Raw genomic sequence first — 21,913 nt, forward strand, 5'->3', positions numbered from 1 at the left:
CAGATGAAGAAAAGGGTGGTTATTAAGTTTATCTGACAACATTCAAACTGGCCATTAAATAGCTTCTATCATGTCTCACCTTAAGCAAAAATTGGATTAAAAAAATGGGGATTACAGGGTATGCAAGATTGTCTTAGTATCTGAAAGAATATTACAGTAATTATCTGTTTAATTAACTTTTTAACTGTAATAATGTTTCTGCACTTTTATAGAATGATAATTAAAGTTGTTGGTTCAGTGATTGTCATTTCCTTAAACTTGTTAGTGTTCTGAGTGTTAATAATTATTAATAAAAGGCCTCATCACAAAGGTATCATCGACTTTTCACATGCTGTGACTTTGAAATGAAAATGTAGTAGTGGAAAGCTACCTTCTGCAAAGTCGTGAAATTAATGTCATTAATACTGGCAGCATTTTTTGTAGGAAAGAAAATACTGTATTTGAATGCAGTGCTGAATGGTGTCAAAGTAAACATGCCAGATGTTAGAATAAATATCTAATATGTTTACTCTGAGAAGCTGTAGTATTAGGGTATTTGGTATAGCAAGCATTCATGTAGACTGAGGAGCAGTACTATCTAAGGTATGACATAGAGCGAGAGAGGAGACCGTTATATGGAGAAATTTGAGTCGGAGTCAACATGGACTAAGCTCCGAGTTTGGGCTAGACTTTGTATGTAGACTAGAAACGCCAAGGTATCTTATGGAGTTAGCCTAGACCTCAACTTTTGCATTTGATTTTGGCATTAGGGTGAGCCTAAGATGTTTCACTCCAGGTATATATTTTTTATACGTATATGAAGAGCAAGAGCGTAGCCAGGGAGAGGGTTGGCCCATCAAGGACAAAGAAGGGAATCTATGCATGGAGCCAGAGGAATCGGTCGAGGTATTAAATGAGTACTTTGCGTCAGTAATCATCAAAGAGAAGGACTTGGTGGATGATGAGCCTGGAAAAGGGTGTATAGATAGCCTGAGTCATGTTGAGATCAAAAAGTAAGAGGTACTGAGGTTCTCGAGAAACATTAAGACAAGTCCCTAGAGCCTGATGAGGTATACCCCTGTATACTAAGAGAGGCAAGCGAGGACATTGCTGGGGCCTTCAGAGAAATCTTTGTATCTTCACTGGCTACAGGGGAGGTCCCAGAAGATTGGAGAATAGCCAATGTTGTTCCTTTATCTAAGAAGGGTAGCAAGAATAATCCAGGTAATTACAGGCCTTACATCAGTGGTAGAGAAATTATTGGAGAGGATTCTTCGATGAACTTAGAGCTTGGATTAGTACTAGAAACTATGATGTAGTTGCGGTTACAGAGACTTGGTTAAGGAAAGGACAAGATTGGCAGCTTAACATTTCATTAGATGTTTCAGGCATGACAGAGGGGAATGTAAAAGGGGTGGGGGAGTTGCACTACTGGTTAAGGTGAATATCTTAGCTGTACTGCGGGAGGACACCTCGGAGGGCTCATACAGTGAGGCAATATGGGTAGAGCTCAGGAATAGGAAAGGTGTAGTGTTATTGTTGGGAGTTTACCCAACTGCCAGTGGGAGATTGAGGAACAGATGTGTAGGTAGATTTTGGCAAGGGTAAAAGTAACAGGGTTGTTGTGGTGGGAGATTTTAATTTCCCCTATATTGACTGGGACTCGCTTAGCACTAGGGGTGTGGATGGGGCAGAGTTTGTAAGGAGCATCCAGGAAGGCTTCCTGAAACAGTATGTAGTCCAACTAGGGAAGGGGCTATATTGGACCTGGTATTGGGGCATGAGCCTGGCTGAGTAGTCGTTGCTTCAGTACAGGAACAGTTCGGGAACAGTGACCACAATTCAGTAAGCTTGAAGGTACTAATGGATAAAGATAAGTGTAGTCCTCAAGTTAAGATACTAAATTGGGGGGAGGCTAATTACAACAATATTAGACAGGAACTGAAGAATGTAGATTGGAGGCAGGTGTTTGAATCAACATCTGGCATGCGGGGTGCTTTCAAGTGTAAGTTGATAGGAATTCAGGATCAGCACGTACCTGTAAGGATGAAGGATAAGTATGGCAAGTTTTGGGAATCTTGGATAACGAGAAATATTGTGAGCCTAGTCAAAGAGAAAAAGGAAGCATTTGTCAAAGCTAGGAGTCTGGGAACACCGAAGCAAGTATGGAATACAAGCAAAGTAGAAAGAAACTTGAGCAAGGCGTAAGAAGAGCTAAAAGGGGTCATGAAAAAGCATTGGCCAGCAGGATTAAGGAAAATCCCAAGGCTTTTTTCACATATATAAAGAGCAAGAGGGTAGCCAGAGAGAGGGTTGGCCCACTCAAGGACAAAGAAGGGATTCTATGTGTGGAGCCAGAGGAAATCACTGAAGTATCAAATGAGTACTTTGCGTCAATATTCACCAAAGAGAAGGACTTAGTGGATGATAAGTCTGGGAAAGGATGTGTAGATAGTTTGAGTCAGGTTGAAATCAAAAAGGAGATAATGGGGTCCTTGAGAAACATCAAGGTAGACAAGTCTCCAGAGCCTGATGGGATATACCCCACAATACTGAGAGAGGCAAGAGAGGAAATTGCTGGAGCCTTGAGAGAAATCTTTGTATCCTCACTGGCTACAGGGGAGGTCCCATACAATTGGAGAATAGCCAATGTTGTTCCTTTGTTTAAGAAGGGTAGCAAGAATAATCGAGCTAATTACAGGCCAGTGAGCCTTACATCAGTGATAGCAAAATTATTGGAGAAGATTCTTCAAGACAGGATTTAATCCCACTTGGAAATAAGTGGACATGTTAGTGAGAGGCAACATGGTTTTGTGAAGGGAGGTTGTGTCTCACGAACTTGATCGAGTTTTTTGAGGAAGTGACAAAAATGATTGATGAGGGGAGGACAGTGGATGTTGTCTACATGGACTTCAGTAAGGTTGACAAGGTTCCTCGTGGTGAAGGTGAAGTCGCATGGGATCAGAGTGAGCTGGCAAGGTGGAAACAGAACTGACTCAGTCAAAGAAGACAGAGGGAAGCAGTGGAAGGGTCCATTTCTGAATAGAGGGCTGTGACAAGTGGTGTTCACTTGTGCAAAGGAACCTGGGTGTTTTTGTGCAGGAATCTCAAGGAGTTGGTTTGCAGGTGCAGCAGGTAATTAAGAAGGCAAATAAAATTTTGTCCTTCATTGCTAGAGGGATGGATTTTAAAAACAGCAAGATTATGTTGGCAGCTGTATCAGATGATGGTGAGGCCATACCTGGAATACTGTGTACAGTTTTGGTCTCTGTACTTGAGAAAGGATATACTAGCGCTGGAGGGGGTGCGGAGGAGATTCACTAGGTTGATTCCAGAATTGAGAAAGTTGGTTTATGAGGCGAAACTGAGTAGACTGGGGCTATACTTATTGGAATTCAGAAGAATGAGAGGAGATCTTATAGGAGTATATAAGATTATGAAGGGAAGTTGTTTTCACTGATGGGTGAAACTAGAACTAGGTACATAGCCTCAAAATAAGGGGCAACAGATTTAGAACTGAGTTGAAGAGGAACTTCTTCACACAAAGGGTTGTGAATCTGGAATTCCCTGCCCAGTGAAGCTGTTAAGGCTATCTCATTGAATGTTTTTAAGGCAAGAATAAATGAGTTTTTGAAAAGTAAAGGAATTAAAAATTATGGTGGGTGGGCAGGTAAGTAGTGCTGAGTCCACAAAAAGATCAGCCATAATCTTATTGAATAGCTGAGTAGGGTCGAGGGACCAGATGACCTGCTCCTACTCCTAATTCTTATGTTCTTAACCTTTGCTGTTTGTGATACATATAAATGATTTGGAGGAAAATATAACTGGATTGATTAGTAAGTTTGCAAACGACACAAAGGTTGGTGGATTTGCGAATAGCGATGAGGACCATCAGAGAATACAGTAGGATATAGATCAGTGGAGACGTGGGCAGAGAGATGACAGATGGCATTTAATCCGGACAAATGTGAGGTAATGCATTCTAATACAGATAGGAAATAGAGAATAAATGGCAGAACCTTTAAGAGTATTGATAGGCAAAGGGATCTGGATGTACAGGTACACAAGTCATTGTAAGTGGCGATGCAGGTGGAGAAGGTAGTCAAGAAGGCACACAGCATACTTGCCTTCATCAGCCAGGGCATTGAGATTAAAAATTGCCAAGTCATATTGCAGCTTTATAGAACCTTAGTTAGGCCGCATTTGGAATATAGTGTTCAATTCTGGTAGCCACACTATCAGAGGATGTGGAGGCTTTGGAGAGGGTATAGAAAAGATTTATCAGGATGTTGCCTGGTATGGAGGGCATTAGCTATGAGGAGAGGTTGGTTTGTTCTCACTGGAATGATGGAGGTTGAGGGGTGCCCTGATAGAAGTCTACAAGATTGATGAGCATGAGGGATTGTCAGAAGCTTTTTCCCAGGGTGGAAGAGTCAATTACTAGGGGGCATAGGTTTAAGATGCGAGAGGCAAGTTTTAAAAGAGATGAACAAGGCAGTTTTTTTACACAAGGTGGCGGGTGCCTGGACCCATTGCCGGGGGAGGTAGTGGAAGCAGATAAGGTAGTGACTTTTAAGGGGCATCTTGCCACCTACGTGAATAGGATGGGAATAGAGGGATATGGTCTCCAGAAGGGCAAGGTGTTTTAGTTAAGTCAGGCAGACTTGGAGGGTTGAAGAGCCTGTACCTTTGCTGTAATTTTCTTTGTTCTTTGTATGATTCAAGTGAACCACTAGGAAACGTTTATCAAACCAAGCTTAATTTTAAGAACACTGAATGTAACAAAAAGCATTAGCATAACTTTTGTCAATTAAAATACTTGGCTATGGCAGAGAATAATCCTTAACAGCTAGCTATATCTGTTGTTCCAATTTAAAGCAATACCCTATAGACATGCATCTTTCTTCAAAATTGGACTGCTCAAAAACAAGTATGCTCACATGATGCTAGATTTTCAGGTTTTTAACACATCTGGAAAGAGATCCAGATAGCAGTTTCCAAAACAGAAACTGTCAGAGAAAGATCCACTGTCATACAGCAGAATCCCCAAGAAATAAAATAATCACCCAGCAGATTCCAGTCTCCAACGTCAGAGAGGGCAAGAGAGAGATACTGCTTTCTCAACTCCAAAAGCAGCATCTAAGCTTGAATATTCAATGTAAGCCCAGCTTCCGTGCCAGTCATCCCAATCAAGCTTCGTTCTGCAAAATCTCAGGGGAAAACAGCAGAACAGCTTTAGTTCAGATTAAAACCAACATTCTAGCCATTAGAAGCAATTACATTGCTGCAGCAACAATACAGAATGCAGATAGACACAACAGCTTGGTGCATAAAACTGCTACAACTGATCCTGCACAAGAACATGGCTCAAATACACAGTAAAGGCACAGTATCATCACAATATGTATGCTTGTGTATATGTAGTCACGTGTTACCAGTAAACACTACTGTTCAACCTTGCCGGGCTCTGAACAAACCCTTTCAATAGAAAGCAACTATTTCTCTAACACTAGAAAAGGTCAATACAGGCCAGCAGGAGCAAAGTCACTTGTACAACTTATCTGTGATAATTTCTGTCAGCACGGGTACAATTCTCCCAAAAATTTCTGAGTGTCAAATTCGCATGAAAACTGGAGTAATTCACGCTGGTTTTTTTCATGGAAGTTCAGAGAAGAATCTCCTACACATTGTCCAGTGCAGAAGCCACAAGCATGAATATCATTAAATTTCAGGGGGTAGGCCTATCCCCGCTGGAGAGACTGAAATGAGCGCGCTGTGCGGGTTACTGCACATGTGCCAATCTGTTGTGCAGTTTTCTTAAGTACTATAGGCAGTAAAACATTTACAGGTATAAGAAGCCTCATACAACCTGAGAAACCCCTAGCAGAGTTGTACAAAATACTAAGGAATCATTATGCCCCAAAGCCACTTATGAAAGTAAAGCATTTCTGATTTTCTAAGCAAATGCAAAGGAAGGTGAATCCATCATGTAATTTGTGGCAACGTTGAAGAGCCAGGCTGAGCACTGCAAATTTAGTGTTTTTCATACAGGATGCCTTGAGGGACTGTTTGGTGTATGGGCTTCGCAATGAAGTAATGCAATGGAAACGGCTGTTCAAAATAAGGTATAGATTTTAAAGTGGCTTTTGAGATATCTACTTGTATGGAACTGGCTGCAAATTAAGCAACAAGTTGGGTGTTGGTGCCCGCATGCACACAGTAGCTGAAGTTCCAGGATTTTGTCGCAACAATCTAGTTCCAAGACAGGATGGTTTGTGATTTGGGGGGAAACTTGCAGGTTGTGGTGCTCCACAGGTTTGAAAGGTGCTTTGAAGGAAACTTGTTGAGTTGCTACAGTGCACCTTCTAGATGCTGTTACTACACTGGTATAACACCTCAGGCTTATTTGCTATAGAAGAGACAAGCCACCAAACACTCATAAGGCATTGAGTAAAATCTTTCATTTATTAAGACTGATCACACGAGAACAGTTATATATAATTATAAGACACTTTGGAGCTGTGTGAGTGCTCTACTCAAAGCAAATGTGAAACAAACATTTTGACATTTTTGTTCTAGTGATGTGCTAAAATTCCTTAAAGGCATTTTACAACATACTCCTTTCTTATCAAAGATACTTTTCCTCCTTACTAGTCTTTGAAACATAAAGGTAATGTGCTGTTATCCTCAGATCGTCTGATGGTAACTTTGTCTGTGGGTTTCTTTAATTATTGACCCTGATCTCTGGGATTGTCATTCTTTGGAAGTTGCTCTCAGTTGCATTTGGATCTCTTCCTAGATGCAGAAGGACAATATTGTGGTTGAGGAGCTGGGATGGATTTGATTTGTCCTTGATTATGCCTCACAATTGCGCCTTTGTGCGTAATGACTTCAAATGAGCTTGGTTCTGAGCAATCCCTATCACCTTGGCTAGTTGCTAGCTACATTCTGTGCAATTCTGTATGAATTTGTTGTCCCAACTGTAAACTTGGCAATTCTGTACCTGCATTTTTATCGGTCAATGTTGGCCATCTTTCCTTGTAGGTTTAAAAGTTGCTCTGTCGTCCCTGAAAGAATAAATTGGGTAAGAATAGATAAATTGGTATGTATTGGTCTGCCAAACATGAGTTTTGGCAGTAATGGAATAGTTGCATTTAAACTTGCTGCTCTCAGATGTAAGTAACATTTGCAATGTGTAAATCTTGATTGGCTTGTCTATATTTGATAACTATGGATTGCAATGGGTGAATCATTCCTTCAGCTAGGCTGATGGATCTAGGGTAATGCTGAAAAAGGGTAGTGTGATTAATATTCCACTTCTCATATGCCCTGTCTCTCATGTATCAAAATTGCAGACCATTATCTGTAATCTCTCCAGGCACACCAAATGAACTGAAAATAGCACTTTGAGCGTAAGCAGCAGTTTTGTTTGATATATTGTGCAGTTGTCAAATAATGGAGTACTTGAAAAGGTAGTCAACAATGACCATGAAGTTAGTGCCATGGACATGAAAGAGTCTGTATACGATTTTGGACCGGGGTGGATAGGAACTTCATGTGGAATCATTGGTGCTTTGTGCTGACTTGGCATATGCTTTTGACATGCCTCACACTTCTTGATGACATTGATATCATTGTTCATACCCCGTCAATGGACTGTCTCTTGAGTCTTCACATTTGACCTATGCCCATGTAAGACTGATGATGTTACTGAAGAATATCAGGTTTCAAAGATTCTAGTACGATGACCTACCTACATTTAAAAATGACTCGCTGGAGATGCCTAACTCATCCCAGTAAGGCCAAAATTATGTCTCATGCTTGTGGGAATGCTCAATTGAATTAGGCCATCGTTTGATTATGGTTTTCCACAGTTTCTGTAGTGCAGAATCTTTCACCGCTTTTCTTGGAGCTACTGCCACTTATGTTGAATAAGAATATGCCAGATCGAGTTGGACAACATCTTCAAGTTCAACATCAACAGAGTCAACTTATAGATTTAAGGTGCACTTTCTATTTTCACCGGATTAGACAATTTTCTAGGTGTATTCGATGTGATCTTCAGGTTGCGTGGCTTATACCTAATCCCTCCGTTTTAACTTTGAATCTCTATTCAAAGATTTTGCGGTCTTGGCAGTGCACTGAGCGATGTTTTCGCAACATTATCTCCAGTGGTTTGTGGTCAGTCTCTACCACAGATCATTTGCGAAATAGGTATGAAATTCCTGAATCCCAACACTAAAGCTATTCCACACAATGCTGGAGTTATTGGACTGAGTTATGCACAGAGATTTTGAAGCAAATCCATTCAGTTTTGCCTTTATGTAATATGTGAGGTCGCAGTCCTTTCTGAGACATCCATTTCCAAGGTAGCTGTCTCCCAAGGATCATAAAATTGCAATGTTAATGCTTCTGATAACGACTGTTTCAGTCTTCAAAGAGGTATGTTACAGATAAGGCACTTCCGTTTTCAACAATTTCCTTAGTAATGAAATTGAGAATGCATGGAGATCAGAAATTTAAAAATCCTTAACATCGCAAATCGTCCTTAGCTTGAAGTGTCGGCATGGCTTTAATATCCTCTATTTTACTTGGCTTAGGACGTACACCAGCATATAGAACCGAAGAAATTGACCTGCTGCACACTGATGTCACATTTCAGACAATTGACACTTATCCTTCATGACATGTTGCTTGTATCAATAAGTGCAGATTATGGTCGAGTTCTTACTTTGTCCTTCCCATAATAGCTATATTATCTGTGGTACAGCTGTCAGCGCATACAATGCGGTCTATAAGAGTTTGACAAAGATCCTCGGTAACAGCCAGAAAGGAAGTTGTTGTAAACTGTATCGCCTGAGTGGGTTGTGAAAAGTAGTAAACTCTTGGGACTTCTCCACAATATGTACTGACCAGTAACCATGCTTGGCATCAAGCTTCCAGAAGAACTTTGTATCTACACATCTCAGATTTAACTTGTCTAATGTTAGTATTTTGTGAGGGCAGTGTTCCAAAACTACATTTAAACATCATGGGTCAAGGTATATTCTCAATAACCCATCCTCCTTTATGATAGATGATTGAGCTACACTAATCTGTGTATGCTTGTCTTCTCCTAATGTCTTTCTCCATTTTGTCTAGGTTGACCTTCAGTTTGTTTTGTTGTGGATGCTGCACTTGCATTGTGGATCATCTTCCTGCAAACATCATGTTACAGCTCCCTTTAAACTGCCAATTTTATAACAGAAGAAATAGGAGCAGAAGTAGGCCATCTAGCCCCTCGAGCCTGCCCCGCCATTCAGTAAGATCATGGCTGATCTGAAAATGGTTCAGTTCCACTTACCTGCCTGTCATTACCTCAAAAACATCACCATTTTCTGAATTGTCAGTCACTTCATGTGTATGTATCTGACAGGACACCGGATGGTCATTCTTACTGCCTGAAGGTACCCATTGTATGTGGTTTGTTCAGATCATAGCACAACTCTTTGTAGAGCCTTTGTATTAGCCTTTGCCCCAGTGCAGTTCACTGCCAATGGTCCTTTCTGCTGTATAGCTTTGAGAATTGATGAAAGGCTGGTCATTTCCTTGATGCATGCAGAAGTCTAGACCTTCCATGTGTCTTCCTAAGTCTGGGTATTCTAATGAGTGCATCAACAATTAGGATTGTACTTGGCATCTGTAAGTTTTGTCGAAATGAAGATTCCTTCATACTTGTGTCTACCCTGAGTAGCTGTTCAGTGCTGTACACTTTGGGCTTGTCTAGCAGATCTTTCTGGAATGCTTCCATGTGAATGAACTTGCCAATTCAGTCTGCTGGCTCTGCATTTGAAAATTTGCAGTACAAACCCTTCCCTTCCCAACAATGGTCTATGGATTTTGTAGGCTGTTGTCAAAATGACACGAAGTCTAGTTGATAAATCCAGAAGTTTAACCTGGTTTTGAACTTCTCCAAATGCAGTTCACATCTTTTGAGGATGCTTTAGATCTTCTTCTGTTAATCCTGATGTGTTCAGCCTGTGTAGACCTTCATTGTCAATTGTTAAGTTTTATGGTTTGCTTGTCTGGGCCAGCCACACCTGAATTAAGAAATCATAGCTCTGTCCTTTTTAAACTATTTTAATTTAGATAGTAGGTCAGTTGCAGACCATTCAAACGGAGGAATTTTGTGGGTGTTCTGATCTTCCTTCCTTCCTTCCTTCTCCTGTAATACCTGGGATAAGTGCTGCCGTAGCCAGTTTGAAGCTAAGTTGTGATGAGAATTCTCTACCTTGTTTGCTATTGGTCCAGCCCACATCTGCTCTCTCACCTTTCCTGACTAAGGTAAACCACTGCTGGCCTTCTCGATGTGCTATTCACTCAGTGGACTGACAGACTATGCAAACTGACAGAAGGGATCTGTCTGTTTACCAGCTCTTTAATTGAGCACTAGCTTGGTGCTGTCTCTCCAAAGCTTTACCCCGCAATGACTAAGCTGCATTTTCAATAAACTCCAATGCTGCAACTTTGTTGTAGTTTGGCCAGAACATCGTCTCATACCATGTACAATGACCTAAGGCTGTTCACCAAGTTATACCTGTCCTAATCTTGCTGCCACCTGTTATCCCACTGCTAATCATGTTGTGTTATTTTACAATGATATAATCATAGAATCTCTACAGTGCAGAAGGAAGCCAACGAGTCTCACCAACTTTCTGACAAGGGAGTCACACCCAAGCCCTATACAGACAAAGCACTGACAAGTTGCAAAAGTGAATGTTCATTAACTTGCTATTCAATATAAACTCTTTTCTCAAATGCTTTGCAAATAGTATGAAGCCATTTCCATTAATCTTAATGTGAAGACAATATCAAAATCCATTCCAACTACCTCTTTCCAAACTCTTCCAGCCTAACGTACAATTACATTTAGAGCACTTCTGATGTCTTTGTTTCTGCTACCTGAAAGATCATTCTCAGAAATCATCTTGCAACTTTTGCAATTGCAATCTTGAGTTTAAGTTCTCCCTCATATTTATTCTGAATTTAGTTTTCCTTCATTTAGATTTCTGCCATTTGGCACTATTGGCCTAGCTCACTTTTGAAGTAATATTGAAATAATATTCTTAACTGTATCAGTATAATTTGTTTTATGTATCTGGTTTAGGCCCTCTTTAATCATCTCCCATATTTCTCCTCTTTAAACTGTAGATCCTGAGTTTCCCTGACATCTCTTCGTAGTTCATTCTCTTCTCTGGATAATTCTTTCTGTTATTCTCTGTTCCTTCCTAATGCATAAACATATTTCTTGTGACACGTTGATCAGATCTGAATACTTCCAAGTGTTGTTGATCAGTGCATTGTAAAGCCAAAGGATAATTTTTCTGGACGTACAAGCTGCTCTACTAACAACATATTCTATTGACGTTCTAAAATTACTTAAGTTTGTGCATTGAAAGTAAGAGTTCTTATTTTCTTGTTGAGCCCTTTTTCAAATCTGTTTAATTCTATTCCATTAATTCTTATTTTGCATATTTCATACCTAGTGTGTTGTTGTTCTTAGTGTTCCCAAATCTTTAGGTTGTATTGTTTGACCACATGCTTAACAATTTAATGTCCTTGCGACAGTCATAAGAAAACCTGAATTCTTATAAATGTTAATAGGTCTTCTATTATTAAAGAGATTATTTACATATAACATTCATAAAGAATTTTGGATGATTGAAATTCGCCTGAATTTCAGATTTGAAACGTGCTGCATTTCTCAACATTTTCTTGAAAAGATTACAAATCAAACATGATGGAAATAAATGATAAGGATTGTATTGTAAAAGTGAATGATTCAAATATTGTGTGTCTAATCTGATTTTGTACACATTCTAAAGTTTAAAACCCATTTGATATTGTTAATAGTTTTGGAAAGAGACAGTTGAAGACCATGAAGTACGGGAACTTATCGGAGATAAAAGTCAAAAATCTAAAGGTAAGACACAATTTCTGAGCTACAACAGCAAGAGCCAGCACAGAGGTAACTGTGCAACTACTGGTCCCCCTGTTCAGAAGGCTGTTGCTTTTAAGTTTTCCACCTTGGCCATCATTGAGATTTTCCTACCATTTTGTCAATTTGAGTCACTCGCTCTGTTGCAAGGCGAAATGCTGCTCAACAGTAAAATAATAAACCTAGGAGAGATCTCAAACAACACGAGCTTATCAGTCTGGTCACTAATGCAGACTCTCATGACCTAGCGATGATTCTAACTGTTTGTAGTAGTAATGGCTTTCAGTAGAAGTGGGGTGGTGGAGAGGATAGTAATTCTCTGGAGATTTGGAGTAATTTTTGAAATCAGTTATACTATTGTTAATAAATTCTGGAGTGTCAAAGGGAAACAAGGGAATGGAGAACTTTTAATGATGTGAAAACTGAATTTTGACTCCATGAGAAGATTTCAATCGCAGCAGCTGTTGTAATAGTATGGCACATAAATAAATTGGTTAGTGTAATATACTATCTCAGTTTGCTGGGAGAGAATGACATGTTTTAAAAAAATCCTGGCTTTCCATAAACAAAATTAGGTGGCCATTTCTGTTAGGGGCAGTGATGAGGTTTGAGACATTTAAAACTCATTTTATGCTTTTATGTTTAAATACCTTGCCAGCAGCTTCATGTGGCTACTTTTAGGGACAGTCTTGCATCTAATTAGCATGCAATATTATAGTGAGTTTATTCAGTGAAAGTAAAATGAGTACTTAATATATTATTGAGCATCAGAAATAGAATTTTTTTAACTCTTTCTGATCTTGTTATTAAAAATGTTGTTGCATATTAAAAAGTAAATTCATAGGATTTGATTGCATTTTTTGTAGGCTGATTTTATTCAGTCTTGGGCAGTTATTGCTTACTGAAGTCTTGTCAGATCATTTTCTGGAAGCAGTTCCTTACTATGTTAATTGTATTGGTGCCGGTTCATCCTGCAGAGTGGATTTTTGGTAGCAATGTAGAAGAAACTATGCAGAATCATGTACCTAAAAGTTCAAAAGGCACCATCACAATAGCTCCCCATGTGGATCTGGCACATGTTCAGTTCCTCAGTGGTGGTAGGTCAGAGTTGATGAATTAGCCTACTTCTGAGATCTTTTATCTTTCTTTGAAAAATAACTTGTCATACCACACAATTTTGTCCCTGAAACGACAAGCAGGTTCCGGACCATAATCATGTTAAATCTACTACTTGGAGACATCTGAACAACTCTATCTGACTTTTCTCCTGTCTCGTTGGAAAGCTCCTGGCCATTACCTGATGACCCCTGTGATTGAGATTGGTATGCAATAGAAATGCATACTCTCCAGATGTTGTCTCCAGTAAAATATTTACATATGAGACCATGCAGGCAGTGTTAGCTGTTTGAGACTGGAGAGTGGATGACAGCTGTAATGGTGGCAAATGCCAGTTAACTCAATCTAGATTAAATTACATCCGTAGCCCTTCTACAGTAGCATTATTAGATAATTATTTCAAGAAAAACACAATTAATTGAAAAATATACAATGAAAGTTTAGTCAGAATGGAATCAAGATGTCAGTTTAAAGAATTCTTTATTGTAATTTGGCGTGGAATTCAAATGATAGAAACTTAAAATTAAAGGCTGTTCTGTCCTTTATGCCCATCGAATTGTTTTCTACAACAATCCAAAACACGTCCCCCGACCCTTCCCTGTTTTCAAAGCTCTTGGGCTTTGGATCAAAATAGAGATATGTACCTTTACAGCAAAGAAAGAAATTGGAACTGATTCTCTAAAACATATCTGAAGTAGTTTACTGGCTTGGTTCATTTAATGCTTTTAGCTTTAGATGATTGTTTAAAAATCCACTTCAATAGCCTTGAATATTTTATGATTTAGTTATGAACATAGAACAGTACAGCACAGTACAAGCTCTTCGGCCCTTGATGTTGTGCCAAGCTATGTCTGAACCCAAGATTAAGCTGTCCCACTCCCTATACCATGGAGCTATATGATCTATCATGAAACTATTTATTCCAGAATTATTGCTATTTTCATCAGTTATGTTCATTAAGCTATTTAACAGATGCCAATTAAATATTAGAACATGTAAAATGAATAGCCAGCCACTCATGTGCTGCAGTAACTGAAGTTTATAATTTCATTTCAATCTTTGCCCCTCAATCCTAGAAGCTGCTAGCGATGATCGATGGGACTCTCTGTTGTTCCACCCTCCACAGAAATTGGGCATTAATGACCTGGAAGGGCAAAGGGTGCTGCAGATAGCTGTTATTATCCACAATCTGTCCATGGAAGAAGGGAATGCCAAGCTGCTAGCTAACCGAACGTGCCTGCGGTTTTTGCTGTTATGTGCTCACAATAAGCACGTCTCACTTAAGCAAATGGGACTGGACACACTGGGGAATGTAATGGCAGAGGTAAGATAAATGAATTCAGTGTTTTTTCTCATTCCATTAGTGAATCAAACTATTCAGTGCTGACTATCTTGGAATTGAAAAATGTAGACATCCCTTACTGTATAAAATGCAAAGATTTTGGTAAGTGCTATGGTCCTGGACCAGAACCTCAAATTATGCATTAAAATTCCAGACTAGATCCCAACCACTTTTCTATTTTGGTATAAATGTGAAGAAAGGTTAATTCCTTTGAGGAAGGATTCCACTGAAAAATTTGGGATTTTTATAATAAAACACAGTTTTATTTAATAGAACAGTTTAAATGTAACTCTAACAAATGAAGCAGCTTAACTTTTAACAATTGAACAAAATTTGAAAATGAAAAGGAAACAACTTTAATTTCTAACATCACTGTTCCAGTTCCAAATAAGAAACATTCATATTACAGATTTAAATACTATTGTAAATACAGTTACCAACCATAAATGTACTTGCTGTGATTGGCCAACAGTCTTGAAGCTTTCAGAGAGAGAGAGAATGTGTTTCAAGATCCTTCTGACTTCAACCAGATTTCAGCTGCAAACTAAATAGCTTTCTGCAAAAGCTTTTTCTCTGTTTCAGAACCAGGATTATACATAAACCATATTATCACAGAACCCTGTCAATTACCATCCATAACTACTTGCAAATGAGAAATTATTCTGCTCTCCCATCATCCGCGTTGCATTCCCCTCCAGATGTACCTACTGCCTGTAGCATAAAGCTGAATCTTTAAGCATTCTCCTTGAAGACAAAAAAGTATATATTTATATCGTATATTCATATCAGTTGCATTACTATCATCACACTAAGCCCTTGGAAGATTATTTGTACAACAGAGCAAAGTAACACATTATTCAAGATAAACTTATATTTGATACAATACTAACATTCTAGGGCACCAAGATTTATTTCCTGTCATTGCCATTGTATCTAATCTATATTTTTAAATGTTTTGTAATTACCTGTTTGCATTGTTAACAGCTCTGCACTTTTTAATATAGTCAACACACAGATTTCATCTATGAATGTTGAGGGGCAGGGTGCGAGAGGAGTAATGATCGGCTGGATGTTTGGCTAGACTAGAGTGCAGAGGTGTGCACATCAGCTATTTTTCTTTGATTTAACAGTTTCTAATTGTTACACAGACTTCATTCTGAGTATTCTGTGTGCCACACCTGTCAAGTTTTGGATTTCTAAATAATTTGAACTAGGAGGAATTTCACAGAATTTACATCAGGATGTGGCTGTTGGTCCGTTTTAGCATGCAAGAAGTTACACCTTCAAAAATGCAAGCTTGTGAGGAAATTAGTTCTAGCTGATCCTCTGGTAAAATGGTGTTTTCTTTATTCCATGTTAGATTGAGGTGATGGTAATTTCATTTGTTCATGCAAATATTCACACATAATGGGTTGGATTGGCTCCATTGATTTACGTTCAGCAAGTGGAGGTAGTTGTTTGGTAAGTCACACCTAGGGAGGTTGTAACCAGTGTGATTGTAGCTTAACTGGCTAAACTCTGGAAGCACAAGAACACTGGGAATCAATTCTTTGGCTTCCTGGCATGCTAGGAAAGGAACAGTCTGGTGTGGACAATAGATGCTCGAGACAAGAGCCTTCCTCTTGAGTTAAACTGCAACTAATTCCAGTAATTTGCCAATTAGTAAGTAGGTTTAATCAGCTGATTTAGCTTCTTGTAGGAACTTGTGAAACAGAAGGAAGTTCTTAGGATACTTTAATCTGTTTATTTAGATTCTGTATATAATAAACTTAAGTTTATTTATGTTTTTGGCATTGTTCCACTGGATGGTTCCTAAATCCTATTTTTTCAGAGGCAGAAACTTATTTATGGACATATAAATTGCATCCCAGTTCTTTCTCTCAGGTTTGTTTCATTGTTACGCCCCAAATCATGCTATTCACATGTGTAAACATTGGACAGTAAAAGTTCACATTGTTTTTAAAGATTGACAGATTGCCTGTGGAAGTTTTAAGTATTGATACAGTAAGTCATTTTTTTTACTTTTTGTAACAATGGTTTAAATTGGCACAGTTGCAGAAATTATTGTAATTAAATTACTGTCATCCTCTGACAAGTTGTATTTTGTCTGCAAAGTTTGCAAGGTACTGAGTGTCATCAACCAGATCCTCAGGAAAGCTTAAGTACATGTCATGTAGCTTTGTGGTCAAAGAAAAAGTGACTGGGAGGATAAAGTTTTCCAATTGGGAGCTTCGGCTGAGGAGATGAAAGTTCCAGCGATAATTCACCCTTCTGGTTATTTGGAAAATTAATGTGCAGCTGCTGAACTTGTTCCTTTTATTAAACTTCTCAAGAACTTCCCTTTTTATTTGGAAAAGAATCTTGAGGAAGGTCAATAAATAAACATATATGTTTAATGAGAAGAAAAGAGAAAACCACTCGCCAAAAGAGGGGAATGGCAAAACTGTTGGCGTTTAAAGCTACTCTTTGTGTATCAGGAGATTGTTGTTCAGAAGAAAATGAGAAAGGTGGAGAAGCAAAATATGAGAGGAGAGAAACTGTCCAGATCTTTATTGCAAAAGCAGATTCTGATTTATCATGCTAATTGATTCTGATTTGAAATTCTTAATTTATCATATGATGTCTCAAACAAAACACATGGCATGATACTGCTGAAACCTTGTATATTGCATTTAGCATTAGCTAACAGATAACAAGACTGGCAAAACTCTGTAGAGAGATCCAAGTGTGAACACAACCATTTGGTATTCAAGGTCATAATTTGTTTTGAAAACCTAGTGTTATCTAACAGAAACTTGGGGAGTGAATTGCTAGAATTTCTGCCCTACTATTTAAGCTATCAAGTAGAATGATCCCAGTGTACCTAGTATATGATTGACTTTAAGCTTCCTGCAATCCACTCCCAATGGATCAAAGCTCCTTTTAGTTCTAACAAACTAGAATTATCAAGTAATTCAAATTAAGTAACTCCAAATGCGGAGTTAGCTGTGTAACAGTATAAATGTGATTTAAATTTTTGCTGTACTTTTGAAGTGCAGAATACTGTTCCAGCACACTGTTCTTGTAATTCCCTGCCTGAAAGGTAGGAGAATTGCTATCTAGTTTGAAGGCAGTGTTCCAAACCGGGGAGAGAGGAAGTTCTCATAATACTATGAAACTTAAGTATGTTGCTTTCTGCTACCGCCTGTCAAGTATACATGAAGTCCTAGCTTCAAAAGAGGCTTGCACAGTGTTCTTCCTGCTTCATTTCAGATCTTGTGTAAAATTACCAGTTGCATCACAGCTGAGGGAGCTTTGTGTGTAGAATACAGTCCAGTTGGACTTACTTCAACTACTGGAATTAATTCCCCTAACCAATTAGTCAAAGAACCTCATCCTGCTCTATTTGCATAGGTTGAATTCAAAGAAGCCACATAATGCACATTTAACATCCTCAAGATGATTTATTCAGAACAATCCTGCTTACAAATTTCTTTTTCTTTTCAGTTGCAGTTGGATCCCATTGACTTCCAAAGTACCCAGGTGATTTTTCACACCATTACAAAATGCCTTTACTCTTCAGACAAGTGGTTTCGAATTCGAGGTAAGTCTGCTTTGCTGCAGATTGATGGAAACAGTCTGGTTAATTGATGTGGTTATATTGGTTAGAATTATAGAACCCCTTCAGTGCAGAAGCAGGAAATTCAGCTCATCAAATCTGCACTGACAACAATCCCATCCAGGCACTATCCCTGTAACCCCACATATTTACCCTGTTAGTCCCCTTGTTGCCTGGAACTTGTACTTTTTAAGTGTATAATGGATTGTCTAATGATTTTTGTAGCTTTTGCATTTGTCATGTTGGAAGGTTTGTTTTGCCACTAATAAGTTGTTGATCTCTTTTTACTTTCCCAGTTTGGTAAAGCAACTCAAGAACTTTAAAGTAATTTAATGTGTATAGGACGACAAAAATAGTGCTTCTTCACTTGATGTGACTGATAGTTGGACAAAGAGTCATGATTAAATACAGTATTTTTGTTCTGCCTTCGATGTTTGGAAGCACAAGAATGACAATGTTGCTTGCGTGCTTGCCGATTTCCCTTAATCACATGAGGGTCATGTGAGAAATATCTACTAGCATTAGTGCCTTTATGCTGCTATGTTTTTCCTAGTTCTACAGCGTTTACTTTGAAGAAAGATTCTCAAGTTTTTTATAACACAATATTCAAATAAATTTAAATCTAGCTCTATATTGAATACTAATATCCGCAGCCACGGATGAAGATCTTTAACATGCAAAGAACTGTCAGCTATGTTATTTGCCCTGTAAAAAAAAAAGTGAATACACTGCCGTCAGTGATGGGGGTTTCAGGTTTGCTGGTATCCCCACATATTCGAGCTCAAGAGATGTGTCATATAGAAACTGAGTGAAGCGGAATTAGTTTAAGAATAGAACAAAAAAAAATCATAGAATCAGAATTTAAACTGTGTCAAAAATAAGAAAATAAGGCCTTTTCCTATTGATATAATTGCTTCTTTTTAAGGCTTGCATTAGAATTGATTTTACAATTACTATTTCTGGGATTAACTGGGGTAATTGTCAAAATTGAATAATCAAGTGCTTGCTTAAACCAAGGCAAATTTTAGCTGACAAATAGTGTCAATGCATGCACACATGAGCCATCAGGCAGGAAATCTGAGCAAACTGCTTTTGTGAGAAATAATATAACCAGATGTAATACTAATGCCCAGCTAATATTGATTGATATGTTGGACCAAACCTATACATAAATAATTTAAAATACTCTGGCATGGAGCATCAGTGAAGAAAGGAACAGAGTTAACGTTTCAGATTTGGATCTGACAGAGCACAGATCTAAAATGTCACTGCACAGATGTTGCCTGACCTGCTGAGTACTTCCAGCATTTTCTGTTAAAATTTCAGACTTTTAACATCTGCAGTATTTTTATTATTTCTTTTCCTCAGTATCTTTAGGTTGCAGTAGTACCACTATTGTTTAGTTTTAAATGTATAATTCATGGATTAACTGCTTTCTTATCTTGTCCTTCAATTTTTATGAAGTAAAGCTGTTTCCAAGTTCTGCATTAAAATGGTTAATTTTTTTTTCTTAACTCCAGGAATGGAAATCTTGGCTAATCTTTGTAAAATTGAGGAGAATGTAGATATTATCTGTGAGTGTGTGGAACAGGAATCCTATCGAGAGATTGTGAACCATTTGTCTCTCCAAGATATCTTGCTCTTGTTGGCCAGTCTGGAAGCTCTGTATATGCTGTCAAGTCTGGGAGAGGTGACCTGCACCAAGATCATCAAAGTGGAAAGAAGTATTGGTGAGTTAGGACGTTTGGATGTTGGCTGATGCCTGCTTTTCCTTTATAGGGAATACCACTTTGATAAATTGGGGTGCTTTTTATAAAAGTATCATAGTAGTGTTTTTACTCTGTATAATTATTCTATTAATGAGGAGTCCATGCTCTACCCCAGACCTTATCTCTATTCTAGTGTCAGCAGTGTAATTGTTTCAGGAGCTGCAGACTCTTTCATTACCCCCGACAAAACCTTGTATCAGTCTGGGAATATTCCTTTCTGAAATCTAGGTCTTGTGTTGTATTATGATACAAAATGTGTGCAGAAAATTAGGAATTTCAGTTGAGGAATGCTCAATGTAAAGTATGGGAAGAACATAGTGAATTTTTAAGACCAACTGATACAGAAAAATAGCAGTGATGGAAATGAAGAAAAATGCAGTGAGCAAGCAAAAGCATCAGGTAGACTGTGTTCAAATAGCTACAAACATTGGTGTTCCAATTCTGTTAATGCACCACAGACACTGGCCCAGTTGCCCTGTGTGAGTAATCAAGAGAAGTATTTTTTTCGCTGGATTAAAAATCCAGCCCAGCGGATCATCGTTTCTTAATGCCATGTATAATTTATATCCAAAAAACTGTTTAAAGGATCTTAAATGGATTGTATTGCAATCCAAATTTAGTTCTACTTAATGGCTCAGGGTAAAGTGCAAGGAAGAAAGCACCGCTTTTTAGTGAATTACAAAAATTGCCTTAAGCATCATCACCTGGAATTTCCACAGGATTCTCCTAATCAGCCACCATAATTTGTCAGAAACCCCAGGGGTAGGTGTAAAGAGCTAAATCTGCTTACATAGTCTCTTTCAGATTTCTGCTGAATTTATGGTGGGAGATCAGGAGAATATTGTTCAAATTCTTCTCCATCTGTTTGCTTTATTTGTTAGTCTCAATGGTCCACTTATACTGAGAGCACTTAATGATTGCAGCAATAATATTTGATGAGTTCCAATATTTAACATATAGCATGTCTTTTTTTAATTTTCAGATCAGCTTGTTTGCCTAGTGTCTGTGGACATGCAGAATTTTCCTCCCGATGCACTAGCAGCTGTCAAGTTAGTAGAACAGCAGAATACTCTTCAGCAGCCAACATCTGAGACCAATCGGTCAGCCACAACAGAGAATGTTACAAACCAGAGCACACCTGTAACAGGTATGGTATTCAATTCAACCTCATTATATCTCTGGTCAAAATAGTATTACATTAATTTGGGTGAAATTTATGATGAAGAATGAGTGCAGCCTCTCATGCTTATTGTTATGATGTAATCCTCTAGCCTGGTGCATCTGGGTACACATTTCTAATCATCCTATGCTTTGTCTGAATCTGGTCAAAATAATTGGAATAATCCATATAGTCCACTTAGACATTGTAAGAGGTGATTTATCATTTATTCATCTGCTCTTCCATTTCTATTCTCCAGCATAACTAAATACAAAATTAACTCTCCCCACATCACAGAATTCAAACTCACCTGCATTCACATTCAGAAATGTAAGGCATATTACATCCCATAAAATAATTATGTACATAAGCATGTTAAGTATAATCAAAGCACTGAGCCTGTACCATTAGAATAGTAAGAAGTTTCACAACACCAAGTTGAAGTCCAACAGGTTTATTTGGTAGCACAGGCCATTAGCTTTTGGGGCGCTGCCCCTTCATCAGGTGAGTGGGAGTTCTGTTCACAAACAAGGCGTATAAAGACACAAACTCAATTTACAAGATAATGGTTGGAATGTGAATTTTTACAGGAATCAAATCTTAAAGGTACAGATAATGTGAGTGCCGAGAGGCTTAAGCACAGGTTAAAGAGATGTGTATTGTCTCCAGCCAGGACAGTTAGTGAGATTTTGCAAGCCCAGGCAAGTCATGGGGATACAGATAGTGTGACATGAACCCAAGATCCTGGTTGAGGCCGTCCTCATGTGCAGAACTTTGCAATCGGTCTCTGCTCAACGACTCTGCATTGTCGTGTGTTGTGAAGGCCACCTTGGAGAATGCTTACCCGAAGATCAGAGGCCGAATGCCCATGACCACTGAAGTGTTCCCCAACAGGAAGCGAACACTCTTGTCTGGTGATTGTCGAGCGGTGTTCATTCATCCGTTGTCATGGTGCCTGCATGGTCTGCCCAAT

At 38.6% G+C, this 21,913-nt stretch overlaps 1 protein-coding gene across 1 annotated transcript in view; it reads left to right on the forward strand.

The window, feature by feature from the left end:
- The window catches only part of LOC145357079 (AT-rich interactive domain-containing protein 2-like), a 209,627-nt gene that overhangs the window by 134,168 nt on the left and 53,546 nt on the right, over window positions 1–21,913 (forward strand). Inside the window, exons 7-11 of the mRNA XM_080210173.1 lie at window positions 11,872–11,941; window positions 14,149–14,396; window positions 17,901–17,997; window positions 19,533–19,742; window positions 20,764–20,928. Coding sequence (XP_080066299.1) covers window positions 11,872–11,941; window positions 14,149–14,396; window positions 17,901–17,997; window positions 19,533–19,742; window positions 20,764–20,928 — 790 coding nt within the window. The remainder of the gene's footprint in view (window positions 1–11,871; window positions 11,942–14,148; window positions 14,397–17,900; window positions 17,998–19,532; window positions 19,743–20,763; window positions 20,929–21,913) is intronic.

Source organism: Carcharhinus amblyrhynchos, chromosome 22, assembly GCF_965287045.1.
Source record: "Carcharhinus amblyrhynchos chromosome 22, sCarAmb.v2.hapA, whole genome shotgun sequence".
In the NCBI taxonomy this organism is placed as follows: domain Eukaryota; kingdom Metazoa; phylum Chordata; class Chondrichthyes; order Carcharhiniformes; family Carcharhinidae; genus Carcharhinus; species Carcharhinus amblyrhynchos.